A 16,557-nucleotide genomic window follows, 5' to 3' on the forward strand; every position below is an offset into this window, starting at 1 on the left:
TAGTAATGCCACTTGTGAATATCAAATGAAAAATGCAAGTGAACGAATTTCGTATGCTCTTGGGCTGTAATATAGTTGGTATTATTTATTATGATTTATAAAAAGAACTATCACTACCATTTCTATTTATCAACATATGAATTCTTATGTAGTAACGCACTTTCTTTAAAAAAGCATCCTTCTTTTTTGGGAAACAGGTACACACTGAGCATTCTTGAAGATATTGGCGGAGGACAAAAAGTCTATGATGATATTATTATTAACTGGGTGAATGAAACATTGAAAGAAGCTGAGAAGAGCTCATCTATCAGTGGTTTCAAGGTAAAAGTCTCAGTCCCTCATTGCTTGTTAGGTGCCAATCCTTGTTCCCAATGTTGAGGTTTACTGATCTCTTGCTGTGTTGTCCAATGCCTTTACATGCTTGTTAAATATTGAAAGAGTCCAGTGCCAGGCACCCATTGTTATTATGGCATTTTTAATGTATGATGGATGTTGACAGGCTTCTCTACTAAGTCATTTTTGGGAATGATGCTCCTTATTTTCATACACTATCATATTTGCCAACACCTTTTTAACAGAATCTTGGACGCTGTGGCATTTTTAAAATGAGTAGGAATTGTTGTTGTCCAATCATGTCTTACTCTTTGTGCCCCATTTGAGGTTTTCTTGGCAAAGATGCTAGAGTGGTTTGCCATTTCCTTCTCCAGATCATTTTACAAATGAGGAAACTGAGGCAAAAAAGAGTAAATGACTTGCCCAGAGTCACACAGCTAGTAAGTGTCTGAGGCCAGAATTGAACTCAGGAAGATAAAAGTCTTCCTGATTCTAGGCTGGGTGCTCTATCCGCTGAGCCAGCTAGAGTAAGAGTAGCTGATGAGTGTTTTAGTACTTTTTCCTACTATTTTGAGTTTTCTAATATCAAAAGATCCCCATGTCAGTGTTTTGCTTATGGACTTACATCAGCCAAGCCTGTTTTTATTAATAGACATTACACTTTATTAAATTTCCTGCCCTCATTTTACAAATTAGTTCTCAAGTAGTCTATGTACCAGGGCAGCAGTCAAGGAATCAGGAAGACTCATTCATCTTCCTGAATTCAAATCTGGTCACAGATATTTACTAGCAGTGTGACCCTGAGCAAGTCACTTAACCCTGTTTGCCTCAATTTCTCATATGTAAAATGAGCTGGAGAAGGAAATGGTAAACCACTCCAGTATTTTCACCAGGAAATGTTCCCCCAAAAGGGGTCACAGAGTCAGACATAACTGAACTGACTGAACAACAACAAAAGCCTATGTACTATATATAATATGGTATACAAACTTATACTATATTGACCCCTCTTTTCCAGCTTCCATATCAGTCCAGAATAAAGAGTTCTTGTCCTAGAACTATGCCACAATATCTCACAATGTTAATTTTCTTTCTTCTTTAAACAAGGTCAAATGAACACTTTCTCCACATGTTAGAAAAGTAAGAAACTTGTAAAATAGAAAACCACTGTATTTGGAGTCAGAGGACCTGGCTCAGTTCTAGCTTGGCTGCTTTCTCTGTATGATGTTTAGCCAATCACTTACCTTCTCTGGGACTTATTTTCTTCATCTGTGAAAGGAGGGACTTGAGTTTGGTAATCTCTAAGGCCCTTTTGCAGAAAGTATAAATCCGTGGTTAACTGTCACCTCCTCCCTGAAACTTGATGAATATTCATTCAGGGAGAGGAATACAGCTATCAGTGTTCCCATTGGGCAGTAGAGAACAACTACAAGCTCACCCTTCCTTTAGAGACAAGTACTTTGTTCCTCTCCCTGTTCTCAGCCAGTATTCTCTGGCCCAGTATCCCAAGTCTTCTGGACCTATCAGGCATCATAAGACTTCAAGGAAGTCTTTACTTACCAAAATGTCATTGCTTCCCAGGAGAGGACCAAGGGCTCCTGCTTTGGCTAACTTAAGTTGCTCTAGATACATTGGGCATTCACTGTGTAGAGCACAATCCTCAGTGTTTACTAATGGGGTAATAGTAGCAGGAGTAAGATTCGAGTTATTTTTTTTCCTCCTTACCCCCAAATCTTCTGTAAAAATGAAAGCACAATTACAAGACTGAACATTCTGTACAAAAGTAAGATATCATTTTGGTCTCAAATTTCCTTACAAAATGAGTTAATTCTATTTACTGTGTACTCCCAATCCGTTTCTATCATACAGTTTGGGGAGGGTGTGTGATATGATGTGAAGAGCCACCTGAATGTCAGGTCAAAAGCCTGGAGTTCCAATTCTGGCTGCGCTCCTTGCTAAGTGTAACCTTAGACTAGTCACATTAGCCCCAATGTCCTCATCAACAAAAATGAATATAATTACAACAGTACCTAACTCTTAGGACTCTTCTACAGCTCAAATGAGGCAATTTATGTAAATAATACAAATATCCAGACTAATGTAAAATACTACTGCAGGTGGATTAAGATCATTTTATGACTTTTGAAAGGAATGCAAGTATTGTTATATAAGCCCGTTTTTCACTTAAAGGAGTTGAAGCTCAGAAAAATTAAATAATTTTCCTAAGATTACGTAACTAGTGTATGGTTGAGTCAAGTCTCAAATCTGGGGCTTGTGATTAAAACTCTAGTAGTTTCCCCACTGTCACTGCTCCACTGAGCCTGGTATAATTAGCCAGGCTCTTGCTCCCTCCTGTGGCTGTCTTTAGACTGCTTGCTAGCATCTCCTCTAATCTATCAAACCTAGGAATTAGGGTAAAATTCAAATCTGGCCATTTAGCTTCTTCTTAGGAACTCCAATAATTTTTTTTTTTACTATTTTATTTTTTAATTTTCCCCCAGTTACATGGAAAAACAATTTTCAACATTCATTTTTAAAACTTTGAGTTCCAAATTCTCCCCTTCCCTCCCCCTTCCCCATTGAGAAGGCAAGCAGTTAATTTGATATGCATGTGTAGCCATGTAAAAAACATTTCCATAATAGTGAAAGAAAACATAGACAAAAAAAATCAAGAAAAATAGAGAAATTTTTAAAAAGTAAGCTTCAATCTGTATTCAGACACTGTCATTCCTTTCCCTGGGGATGGGATAGCATTTTCCATCATAAATCCTTTAGAGCTGTCTTACCTTGTTATATTGCTGAAAATAGCTAAATCATTCACAGCTGATCATCTCACAATATTGCTGTTACTTTGTACACAGTACATTTTTTACTTTGCATCAGCTAATACAAATCTTTCTAGGTTTTTCTGAGAGCATCCTGCTCATCATTTCTTATAGTACAATAATATTCTGTCATAATCACCATACCACAACTTGTTCAACCATTTCTCAATTGATGGGCATCCCCTCAATTTCTAATTATTTATCTCCAAAAAAGAGCTGCTATAAACATTTTTGTACATATAGGTACTTTTCCTTTTGGGATACAGACCTAGTGGTGGTATTGCTAGGTCCAAAGGATATGCATGACTTTATTGGCCTTTGGTGTAAGTCCAAATTGCTCTACAGAATAGTTGAATCAGTTCATAACTCCACCAACAATACATTAATGTCCCATTTTTCTGACATCCCCTTCAATAGTTGTTATTTTCCTTTTCTTTTCTATTAGTCAATCCAATAGATATTAGATAGTACCTCATAATTGTTTTAATTTGCACTTCTCCAATTAATAGAGTATTTTTTCATATGGCTATAGATAGCTTTTGATTACTTCATCTGAAAACTGATCTTATCTTTTGATCATTTATCACTTGAGGAATGGCTCTTATTTTTGTAAATTTGACTCAGTTCTCAGTTTGAGAAATGACGCCTTAATCAGAGAAACTTGCCTTAAAATTTTTTTCACAGTTACTGCTGCCTGTATTTCCCTCCATCCTAACGCCCCTCCTTGTTTATGCTCTCTCTCCTTTCCCCCTGTTCCTTCTCAAAAGTGTTTTGCTTCTGACTACCCCCTCCTCCAATCTTCCCTCCCTTCTGTCACTACCGCCCTTTCCTTATCCCCCTCCCCTCCTGCTTCCCTGTAGGGCAGGATAGTTTTCTATACCCAACTGAATGCGTGCGCTCTTCCCTCTGAGCCAGTTCTGGTGAGAGTGAGGTTCATTCACCCCTCTCCTCTCTCCCCTCTTCCCCTCCACTGTGAAAGCTTTTTCTTATTTCTTTTACGTGTAATAATTTGCCCCATTCTTCCTCTCCCTTTGAAACTCCAATACATTAAATGTTTACTGGGACAGAAGGCTAAAGTTAATGGTTAAAGTGAAAGAGGATTGACTTGATTTTAACTTTAGAGTTTTCTCTTTCCCAGAGATTACTGGATGACCTGTGACTTTAAGGAGGGAAGGAAAGAAAATTGTAATTTATATAGCTATATCTATCTATCTATCTATCTATCTATCTATCTATCTATCTATCTATCTATCTATAAGCACTTACAGAGTGCCACCATATTGATATTATTAAAACTCAAATTGTGTTATAGTTTTTACCTTTGTAAGAACGTATAATGGCTGCTCCTGCCTAACTTTCAAAGTCCTCAATAATCTGACTCTCTCCTTATTCCCTAGCCTTATTCTCCTGCACATAGTGTTTTCTTGCACATCCACCTTTCAAAGATCATGGTCCTGTCAACAAGCCACGTTCATTCTCAAAGGTTTCCAGGCCTTTGGTCTTACTTTTCTCTCATGCCTAGCCTGCCTCCAGCAATGCAGATTCTAGCCCTCCTTCAAACACCAACTCAAGACCAAACTCTTCCATGAAGATTCTTCTCTGTCTCTTCCAGTTCTTCTGAAATAGCTCTTTTCTGAAATCCAAATCACTTTCAGTCTGTACCATAGTTTAGTTCTTATTGCTTTTTTAAATTATTGCATTGTCTTAGATATTTCTCTTTAAATAGATTGAAAGCAAGAACTATCTTACTTTTCCTTTCCCAAAACAGTGCTCAGTAAAACCTTAGTGATTGTTAAATTTATTCATTATTCACATAGATTTCATAAAATCACAGGTGTTTTTCTTAAAGGTTTAGTGTGGTGTGATCTATTTCTTTTATCTGATGCCAGCTGCATTTTATCATTAAAAGGAATGAAAGACATCTTGCCATGTGTTTACAAACTATAGACTTCTTATGAGAGTTAGAGTAGAAGGAGCACCAAATTTGGAATCTACAGACCTAAGTTTGAGTCTCAGCTCAGATACTCTCTAGCCATGTCACTATGAACAAATTACTTGGTCTCTCAGAGCATCAATTTCCTTCTCTGTAACATGGCAACAATTGTCTTCATATCTGGTAGTGTTGTTTGGAGAAAAAAAAAGCTTTATAAAAATTAAAGCACTTTTAAAATGTGAGTTCTTATTGTTATCAGTAAGTATTAATTTTAAATAATTATTAGTTTGACCTATTATAATAATAATAATTATTATATACATTTGAACTTTCTGAGTCCTCTTCCCCTCATTCTTGAGATCATAGTTATTTGGAAGTGGCCCATTTTAAGAGGGAATAAAATTCTGCTGAGACCTCAAACTAAGCTGTATATAGATCACAAAGCTATAACTGGTAAAATGGATCACTTTTCCTGTGATCAGTGGAAATTCCATGAAAATATAGTTGAGTTGACTATAGATAGTTAGATGTGTGTCTACACACACTTATCTATGTATATAATGTTTCTCTCTCTCTCTCTCTCTCTCTCTCTCTCTCTCTCTCTCTCTCTCTCTCTGTAGGATCCTAAGATCAGCACTAGTATGCCTGTTCTGGATCTCATTGATGCCATTCAGCCAGGATCCATCAAGTATGATCTCTTGAAAACAGAGAACCTAGATGATGAAGAAAAACTCAATAATGCCAAGTATGTAAACAAAGCTTTTTTTTCTTTTGGTGGGGTGGGGAGAAGAAGGAAAGAGAATGAACATTTATGTAGCACCTACTACATGTCAGGCATTATTCTGAATGCTTTACAAATATTATCTCATTTGGTCCTCACAACAAACCCATGAGGTAAGTGCTGTTATTATTCCCATTTTACATTTGAGGAAAATGAGGCAGACTTGCTGAGGATCACACAGCTCGTCTAAGACTGGATTTGAACTGACATGTATCCTGACTCCAGGTACAGGGACTACCTAGCTGCCTCAGGGATTCCACTGGTATAGGAAATTCACTTGGCCAATGTAGATTGGCTCTGCTTTTATAGCTAGAACCTTCGAAAGTGAATCTTGGGCTGTGAGAGTTAAGGGACTATTCCGTATCACAGAGCCATCGGTTGTCAGAGATGGGACTTGGTCCTGGGTCTTCCCCATTCCAGGACCAGCTTTCTGCTCATTATGCCATGTTGCCCATCAAATGTGACATGATCTTGTAATTTTTCTCAAAGGTAGAGAACCCAGATTTCTATAGGGAACAAGAGGAGCGTTAAAGAGTCTGTTGCCACTTTCTTTGCGTAGTCACGATAGCATCGTTGTTGCTGTTGACATTGTTTTAAGTATTATTTCTAGCATTGTTAATTGACATTCAACACCTGTTAATATTCAACATCAGCATAAGAGCGCATTTAGGGTTAGGCTTAGGGTTACTATCTACTTCCACTACAGAAATAGGCCTCCTAGCAGAGGGATCCAGCAGGATGTAGGAGCATTGATATTGAATTTGAAGCCAGACACCTTGGGTTTAAGTTTGTCTTGTCTCTGCTACTTCTCCTCTCAGAGCCTCAGTTTCCTTAGTTGTGAAATTCTCTGAGCCTCAGTTTTCTTATTTGTCAAATAAAAGGATGAGAGTAGATGACCTCTAAGGCCTCTTCTCATGCCCAAATCCTATCTTTATGCTACCACTCTTCCATTCTTCATGCCACTGAGAGCACAATTTTTAATACTTAGGTATAGGCCTGATCTTAGCACTTCTGTGCACAAATCTTTAGGGATTCCCATTGAATATTCCTTCTTGAATAAAGTTCAAACAACTTTGCCTGGAATTCCATTCCACAACCAGACACCTCCACTGACTCCATCCTTTTCTTTTTGTTTCCGTTAGTGAAATCTCTTCTGTAACCAAAGCTTCCATCTCCAAATCTGTGGAACATGCCTCATACGCTACCAGCTCTCATGACTTTGCTGAGACTGATTCCTATGCCTGGAATCTCTTCCCTGCTCCTTTTCACCTATCAAACTCCTATCTCTCTTCTATTGTGTAAATCAAATCACCCACAAAATATTCTCTGGTTGGTAATAGCCTTCCACCTTGAACCCCACATAAAACTTTGATTTGGGACTTAGGTGACACTCTACTAAATTTCCTCTACTAGATTTCCCTCTACTAAATGGTAAGCTCCATGAGAACAGGAACCATATCTTACTTAAACTTTGTACCTTCTTTAGTACCTAGAATCTTGTTCTGCCCATAGTAGTCACACAATAAATGTTTGTAGAATGAATTTGTAGAAAAACACATTTCAGGTACATCAAATAGGCAAGACATAACATAAAGTCAATTAAATCAATTATTATTAAAATTTTATAAAGTATTCTCCTTACAAGAATCCTTTGAGATGATTAAACAAATATTTTATAGATGAGGAACAAAGTGAGACTTTGGTAAGCACAAGATCTGTTGAGAGGACAATGAGTAAACTAATCTGGTCATAGCACTTTGTGCATTTAGGGGACTAGGGAGAGACCAAGAAGGAAAGTTAGGCTGAAAAATACTGGTTTTTATCAGACCCTTGGTTTCATTCATCTAAGGACTTCCAAGTGAAGGACTTTCTCTACTACTGCAGGTACAACTTGGGAAGACCTGTATTTAAATCCTGCATCCGGCCCATTGCTGCCTGACCCATTGCTGCTCATCGTTTGACCTCTTGTGCCAAACTAGAGAGGCTTTAAATATCAGACAAAGAGGGGCAGCTAGGTAGCACAGTGAGTAGAGTCCTGGAGTCAGGAGGACTCAAGTTCAATTCCCACCTCACACACTTACTAGCTGTGTGACCTTGGGCAAGTCACCTAACCCCAATTGCCTTGCCTTCCCTCCTCAAAAAGAAAAATCAAACAAAGGAATCTGAGATTTGATTTTTTAGAAAATTTGAAAATACTGGAGGGTTTTTTTTTAGTATAGGTATTACATGAGGACAGAAATTTCTTCAGCTGTCAAATGAAAGATCTGTACTAAATCTAGAAAGTTCCTTTCAGCTCTAAAAACTCCAGAAAACCTACTAAATATTAATTTTAAAAATAATCTGACAGTCTTGTGTAAAATGAGTTGAAGGAAGAGACAACATGGTTGGTTAAGAATCTATTACTACAGTAATCTCAGGTTAAAGCTTGAACCAGGGTGGGTGGAAGCAGAGGTCAATGACTGGAAGAAAAAATGAACAAGGTGTTGAGACTTTTTAGATACCATGGTGGGGAGGTAAAGGAGATGGAAAAGTCAAAGGTGACTTCAAGTTTGGGACCTGAGTAGCTAAAAGAATAATAGTACTGTTAATAAAAATAAGAAAGTCCGAATGAAGCATGGGAAATGAATTAAGTTTTTGTTGTGTTGTTTAAGATTTTGGCAACATAGCCATTTGAAAATGTCCAGCAGATAGTTAGAAATTTGGGAATAGAAGTTAGGAGGAGCTCAGGACTAGGGATGTAGATTTGGGAATCAACCAAGAGTCATAATTGAAGGCAAGAAAATGGATGGGCTTTCCAAAGAACAGAATTGTGGTAAGAACAATTCACATTCTACGTAGCATTTAAGGGTTGACCTAATGTCTTCATTATAGCAACTTAATCAGGTAGAATTTTTATCTCCATTTTGAAAATAAGAAAAATTGAGGCTATAAAAGGATGATTGACTTGCCCGTGGTCACCCAGATTAATAATTGTTGGAGCCAGAACAGAACAAGCAACCAGGATTGAACTTTGAGGAATGACTATATTTTCTCAATGGGAGGAATGAGGAGACAAAGAGCAAAGGAGAGCGAAGGAGACAAAGAAGTGCAACCATAGGATTAGGAGGAAAACAATAAAAGTATAGCATTATGGAAGCCAAAGGAAAGTTTTTTTCAAAACTCAAGAACCTTAATAACATCATATGCTACAGAAAGGTCACGTAAAATAAGGATTAGTATGAAGTCACTGGATTTGGCAATTATGAGGTGATGGAACTTTGAAAGTGCAATTTCAGGCAAGGAGAAAGAAAGTGATGAGGAAATAGAGGCAGGAAGTGTAGACTGACAGTATAATGGAGAGAAATTTGAGGTAGATAGAAGACAGTTGAGGGAAAGTAACAGGTCTGGTTTTGTTTTTTTAAAGCTAAGGGAACAAAAAGTATTTAAAATGTAAGGATAATGGGCCAGTGGAAAGAGAGAAATTGAAGATGTTTAAGAGAAGGAAAATTTGATGGGATATGATCTCAGAGGTTCAGAAAAGGACTATGATCAAGGAAACAGAAGTGTTTCCTTTGATAGAAGATGGTATAGGAAGGGAAAAAAGAAAGAATAGTTGTAGAGACATCTAGAGGTAAAGATTGGGAAAGATGATTGATTCCTCCATCTTTTCAGTAAGATGCAAGTCTATGACTTTCTTCAGTAATACTCATGGACTACAAGAGTCCTTTGTGTGAAATAGTAGGAAATTTTATAGCTTGCTTAAAGCTACATAGAAAGATTGAAATGGAGGCAGAATCTGAAGCCTTCCTCCTGTTCTAGACTGAGTATCAGAAGGCAGCTGGCCATTGGCCCAGGTGTACCTAGATGTGAAGTTCCATTCCAGAGTCCATCAGTCAGCAGCTAGATGGGTACAAAATGGACAAAATTGTAATAATGTGACCCCTCCCTACTTTGCTTCCTAGATTTTTAATCCATCTCTCATTTTACTTTTAGGTATGCCATTTCAATGGCCCGAAAAATTGGTGCAAGAGTATATGCTCTTCCAGAAGACCTGGTTGAGGTGAAACCCAAAATGGTCATGACAGTTTTTGCATGTCTCATGGGAAAGGGGATGAAGAAGGTATAAGGCCAAGTAAGGTTGGACTTGGAGGCTAAATCACACAATTTTGACTGCCTCAACACTGGATGCCCTTTCCAAGATCCAAGAAGCATGTGGACTGGCTAAGCCATTCCAGAGTTTTAAGAGATGTAACATTAAAACAAGGTTCTAAGCACCATTTAGTTGTTCAGCCAAATAACCCATCCTGTGTTTCACAGAAATATGCTTCATATCTTTGCAAAAGAAAACCTGAAACCTCATGCAAATAATTTATACCTTTGAATATATTTGCTTCCATTGAAAATTCAGAAATTTTCTTTCCTAGTAGCCCTCCCCCAAAACCTCCCCTTTAATCATTAGGCCAACATAAAGACTACAGTATTGTTATTCCTAGCATAGTCTTTCTAGTTCAATTACACAGATGTTTTTTAAGACAACAAAGTGATGGAGGAAGAAGAGAAATCAGTGATGTTTAAGACTGTTAGTAGAGGTCTATGCAAAACCTTTGGTCTCTGCGAGGTTCTCTTGGTTTCATGCCTCCTTTGTCTGACATCCCATTAATTTCCATTCCCTGTTCCTAACTTGCAATCTCTTCTTTCAGCAACATCAGCCGGTGACTTTTCCCCTCCCCCAGCCACACCCTTCCTATACCTTGCTGCTGCTAGGCATCCTTCACATTAATTGCAGTCATCCTTTAGTAAAGGGTACTCTCCTGCCTACCAGAGTTGAGCCTAAATTATTTGTCACTGGTCTACCACCCCCACGACCCAGCTTTACCCCATTCCCTAGCCACTTAGGGATCCAGAGGCCCAAGCTTATGGTTTTTCAGCAAATAAACAGCTATCTCTTTTTATCCTCATGGTGTTGAGGTTCAAAATGAGACTGGACTTAGAAACCTAGACACAAAATCTAGGGTTCAGTTCTTTCCTTTGACCAAAATTTGAACATTGAGAAGTTGAAATGGAGTAGGGAACCTCAGGCAGTAGCATGGAGGTGTTCGCTGAAGTTGTTTGACTCTCCATAATTATAGCCATGTTCATTAACATTCAGATAGAGTTGTATGGTTGAGAAATGCCTCTGCTTTGAGCAATATTTGGGGCAGCCATACGTTAGTGTGGTTTGCTCTCGGAATTCTAATATTTCATTGTTATGTAGGCCATGTCATTAACAGTTTATTTTCATGAAATAGAGTCCTTATGTACTCCATGAGGGTATGTGCCAATGAATTATCCATCCTATCCATATTAGACAATGAGTTTAATAGTCATTTGCATAATTATAAGCAAAAGCCCTGTGGATTTGAACAGCTACACTTAAGAAAATCTCAAAAAACAAACTTAAAGGCTTAAAAGCAGTATAGCAGTACTCACTAACACCAGGGCCACCTCCTAATTGCTTTGAAAAAGATCTACTGAAAGAGATATCACTTAATGGACCTTAGCCATTGTTTAAAGCAGTAAAAGTACTCATCCTCTATTGGTTCCCTAAGAGATTCCTCTTAATGTTGATTCACCAATAAATGTTTCTATTGCATCTGTATACACAGATTTGAATTTTGCCTTAGTCTAATCTCTACTTATTCTGCAGCCTTAGATAACTTTCTCTTGCTAACTTCCTTCCATCAAGGAGGAATATAATTGCCTTAATGAAAAATAAAGAAAATGCTAGAAATCTCTTCAAATAAAGTATTCTCTAAAATGCCTGTCTTCTGATGTTTTCTTTTGAAATTTTAGCAGTAATAATGTGTTTGTGATAAGTGTAAAAGGATTAAGGTTGAAACTTAAGTTCTCAAAAACATTCCTGACCCCAATCTGCCTCATGAAAGATGTGGGAGGAGGTTGATGCCAAAGGATTAGGATTCTCAAAACTGCCAGATGGAAACAATTGGTAAAACCAGTAGAATGGGATTGAGGGAGCTAAAAATAAAACAAAAAACCCAAAACACAGAATGAAAGTTGACAGTCCCCTTTGGGAGTTCTGATTATCTAGGGATGAGAAGTAGAAGGAAATTTTTCAATTTTCAATTTTCAAATTTCAATTCAAAAGTATTCAATTTTTTTCACTTGTTCCTAGAGGGTACAACTAATAATAACTAACATTTACCTAACATTTTTTATGTGCCAGGTACCATGCTAAATACTTTATGATTATTATCTCATTTTTTCCTCACAACAACCCTGTGTTGTTACTGTTGTTCAGTTGTTTCATTTGTGTCAATTCTTCGTGACTCCATTTGGGATTTTCTTGGCAAAGACACTGGAGTGGGTTGGCAACAAGCATCATATGATTTTTTTTTGATGGGATGGCTCTCTGTGAGAGGGAATGTAGAGGAACACAGGTAGAAATTTAGGTTATATTAAAAAATTGATAAAATTTATTTAAAAGAAAAAGTGAAAAATATCTAAACTGTGTTTGAATCTATGATCTGTCAGGTGGCAGACAACACATTCCATCCCAGGTCCTCAAGAGACTTGGTTGATCATTGATTTGATTGGAATTCTTAAATATTTCAAAGCTGGTTTTCTTTGTTATGGTTGTTCAGTCATTTCAGTTGTGGGCTCTGTGACCCCATTTGGGGTTTTCTTCACAAAGATACTGGAAGTAGTTCTCCTTCAATTCATTTTACAGATGAGAAAACTGAGGCAAGCAGGGTTAAGTGACTTGCCCAGGATCACACAGCTAAAAAATGTCAGAGGCCAGATCTGAACTCAAGATGTCTTCCTGACTCCAGAACTAGCACTCTATCCACTGTTGTTATTAATGTCAGAAGAATTGGTTCTGCTCACTTTACTCTGCCATCTCACTTAGCCTCAGTTTTCTCATCTCTAAAGTGGAGATGATAATAGCACCTCCCTACCTCTCAGGGTTGGAGTAAGAGAAAATAATGAGGTAGTTATAATATTTGGAAACCCTGAAGTGCCATATAAATGGTAATTATTTATTGTTGCTGTTATAAGCCTTAGGCCTCCAAAGTTGCCTAAACAGTTAGATTGGTTGATTTTTTGCTATACAATCTTGAGTTTTTTCTTAGCTAACAGGCTTTATTTTTATGTTGCAAAAGGGAACTTTGTTCTAATTTGCTGAAGACAATCAGCCAAGCTCTTGCCCACCAGGAATGCCCACGTAACCTTGGGAACACCTTTTATCGCCCCTCTTTCAAAGAGATACTCAACCAGAGGTCAGCTCAGAACCTTTCAATTTTGTACCTGAATTGAAAAGAGCTTGTGTCTTAAAGGTACAGATTGTTTTCTTCCCGTTCTGTGAGACTAAAAAGCTCTGAAACTTAACTATGATTTATGGGAATTGTAGTTTCCAAAGAGACAGAGTTCCCTTCCTGACATGGGAAAGATAAAGGTTACCATGAACTCTTAGCCAGGGGAAGATTTTGAGGTCTTTTGAATGAGGCTCTGGGGGAGAGAGGAGATGAAATCCAACAGATGGCATAACAGCCAACAGGAAAGGGATTTTCACTTGGCAGCAGCACAATGACAGTCGGGGAGAAGAAAACTCTAGCAGGCTGAGTTTCACACTAGACACGAAACATTGCAGGCTGCCTCTGGCAGCCAAACCTGCACTCTAGACAGCAAAGAATTTTGATGGAGTTGGCTGGAATAAACTGAAAGTGCAGGCAGCAGGCAATCCTTGGATATCAATGCAAAGGCAATATGCATTTAATTTCCTCCCCATGTCCTTGCTTGCTGATAGGTATTTCTACATTCTTAACATTTTTTTGCTGTTTCTTTAAGTTGTTTCTATTTTCTGATGTTTTTGCTTCATCTGAAAAAAATATTACAACCAATTACAATTTTTTTGCGGTCCATTTCAGTATATTGGTCACATAGAGGGTGTATATTCATCCTTCGTTGTCAAAGAAGACCATGCCATCAGAGAAATGACGACATGACTCGCACTTGACTTTGTTTTGAGTGAGGGAGGGCTGTGCAGGTCACCAGCCTCACTTCTCCTCCAGAGCCATCTGAATCCAGTGACCAGATATTCATCAGGATGACTGGAGATGACCCAGGATGAGGCAATTGGGTTTAAGTGACTTGCCCAAGGTCACACAGCTAGTGGGTGTCAAGTGTCTGAGGGGAGATTTGAACTCAGGTCCTCCTGACTTCTGCACTGGTGCTCTATCCACTGCACCACCTAGCCACCCCTCGCATAGAAGAAGGGCAATGGAAGACACCAATAACTAGCTGTTGTACAAATAACCCCAAAAGATCAGGAGATTAGCTCTCTCTGTGGTTGATCAGGATTTTATCTTGATCTGGGGTCTCAGAGCCGAAGGCAAAAGCCAGTCCAATGGTTATGATTATTAATATATTTACATGCTCTTAAAACAGCAGGGACAGCTAAACAACATGGTCTAAGTGATATTTTTCATATCATAGTAGGGAAAAGGGGATCATCCAGGGAAAAAGTGAGTTGGTCTTGCCACCATGGATCTTACACAATAAACACAGAAAGAAAAAAATCCTGAACGAATTCATTTACTTTTTCTACTCAGTTAAATCTTGATGGAACTATCCCAGGAAAATTTTACATGTTGCACAATTAATAATTCAACAAGATTGATCCTATTATTGAATATGGCATAACATCAAATAGTGAGAAATCCAGAAATTCTTTTCTGGTAAATCATAAGATGAGAGATTCTGGACTGAGAACCAAAAAGGCCTTTAGATATGCTCTGGTTCAGCCTCTCATTTAGCAGATGATAGATCTGAGTGCCAGAGAAATAAAATGACCAGCCCAAGGATATGCATACACTAAGACATTTAACTACTTCTTGAAGTTTACACAGAAAATAAATGGCAGAGCTGAAATTCAAATTCGTTCTCTTACACCAAACTCAGAAGGCTTTCCATTGCCTCCCCTTTTCAGTCATTCTCTTTTAGGTCACTGTTGACAATTCTGCCCTGAATTAGAGTTGATCAGGACATCGGCCGTGTTACCATGCCATTTTACAGGTATGTCTAAGATCAACAGAGAGGAGCAGAAGACTGAGTTGATAAACCACTCTGCTAGCTGTAGGGGAATCTGAGCTGGAATTTGCCATTTGCCAACCCATAGATCTCCCAGGGTGGTTGTGAGGATCAAATGAAATAATATTTGTAAAGCACAGTGCCTAGCACATAAGTGCTACCGAAATGCTAGCTATTATTATTATTATTATTTAAAAAGTAAATAACTTCAGATGTAACCAGTCTAAGTTGGATCTGAGGATAGTCTGGACAAAGCCCAAACTGAATAAAGATTTTTCTATACAAGTAATTGTCTATATTGGGAGGCAAAAATGGACATGCGGCACATTTCCTGTTTTCTCATTCTTGACTTTCACACCTGTCAGTGTTGTACTTTAAAAATTAGAGAGTAAAGGATAAAAAGAAAGTTCCTTTTACAATAAGACACAAGAATAAGCTCTTGGTAGACAAATAAAAATAACATCATTTCCATTTTACAGATCACAAAACTAATGTTTGGAAAGGTCAAATGATTTGTCTCCTGTTGCTTAGCTAGGAATTTTGAGAATGAAACCTGAAGCAAGGATCTCCACATTGAACCCAGTTCTCTTTCCATTATGTCATGATGCCTCATATTTTATCCTATTTATATTAAAAATTGCATTCCTTATGAATTGATCCATGTGAATTTGCATTTATACGTCAAGATTTGTATTTATACATCAAGATCAAATTTTCATGTATCCAATTCTTGGTTGTCAAATATCTCCCAATTTCATTTAATCATACTGTCAGAGAGAACTAAAAGGCACCCCAGAGATCAAACAGTCCCATTCCCTTAACCAATCAACAAGCATTTATTAAGCACTTACTATATGCCAGGCACTGTGCTTAACAATAAGAATACAAAGATAAAAATTATAACAATCCCCATTCTCTCGGTGCTTACATTCTATTTGGAGAAATATCTTCATATGTAAGAACATGCAGATATAATTGATGTGATGATGTGATGTGATATGCTATAATATAATGGAATATAATATATACAAAGTAGTTATAGAGAGAACTAGTAACTATGTAATTTTTACTTGATCTATAGGGAAACAAAGGAATAGTTATCTTAAGTGACTCATTGTGAAATGAAAATTTTAGAAAGAAAAAAAGAATAGTTAATTTAAAGACAAGGTTTCACTGAATTTTACAACTTGTGTTTCAGGGAATGCCTCAAATAATATCTCTATTGTGGTATAATGACAACAGCACAGAAATTTTTGTTAGAGGACCTGGATTAAGATTCTCACTGTGCTACTTAGCACCCCTGTGACTCTGGGAAAGTCAGTCAGCTTCCTGACAGTTTCTCCATGTGTAAAATAAGCAAACTATATCAGACAATCTCCAAGATTTCTTTCAACTATAAATCTAATTTCAGACTCTAAAATTAATTTAATTTTAATACTTAGTGGCACAACATATAAAGTATGGGATTTCAAGTCTGGAAGATGAGTTCAAATCCTCCCTCTGACAATTAGTTGTTGTGTGACCCTGGGCAAGTCACTGAACCCCTCTGCCTGAGTTTCATCACTTATAATAAAATGGGAATAATAATAGCACCTACTATCCAGGGCTGTCATAGGTTT

At 37.6% G+C, this 16,557-nt stretch overlaps 1 protein-coding gene across 10 annotated transcripts in view; it reads left to right on the forward strand.

Annotated features, from left to right (window-relative positions):
• Positions 1–11,652, forward strand: part of LCP1 (lymphocyte cytosolic protein 1) — a 105,542-nt gene extending 93,890 nt beyond the window's left edge. For all 10 annotated transcript variants that reach the window (XM_072610585.1, XM_072610582.1, XM_072610587.1 and 7 more), the window contains 3 exons: positions 198–321; positions 5,712–5,836; positions 9,845–11,652. In XM_072610585.1, coding sequence (XP_072466686.1) covers positions 198–321; positions 5,712–5,836; positions 9,845–9,977 — 382 coding nt within the window. In that variant the 3' untranslated portion in view covers positions 9,978–11,652. The remainder of the gene's footprint in view (positions 1–197; positions 322–5,711; positions 5,837–9,844) is intronic.
• Positions 11,653–16,557: the final 4,905 nt, after the last annotated feature.

The sequence above is a fragment of the Notamacropus eugenii genome, chromosome 5 (assembly GCF_028372415.1).
Source record: "Notamacropus eugenii isolate mMacEug1 chromosome 5, mMacEug1.pri_v2, whole genome shotgun sequence".
NCBI lineage: Eukaryota > Metazoa > Chordata > Mammalia > Diprotodontia > Macropodidae > Notamacropus > Notamacropus eugenii.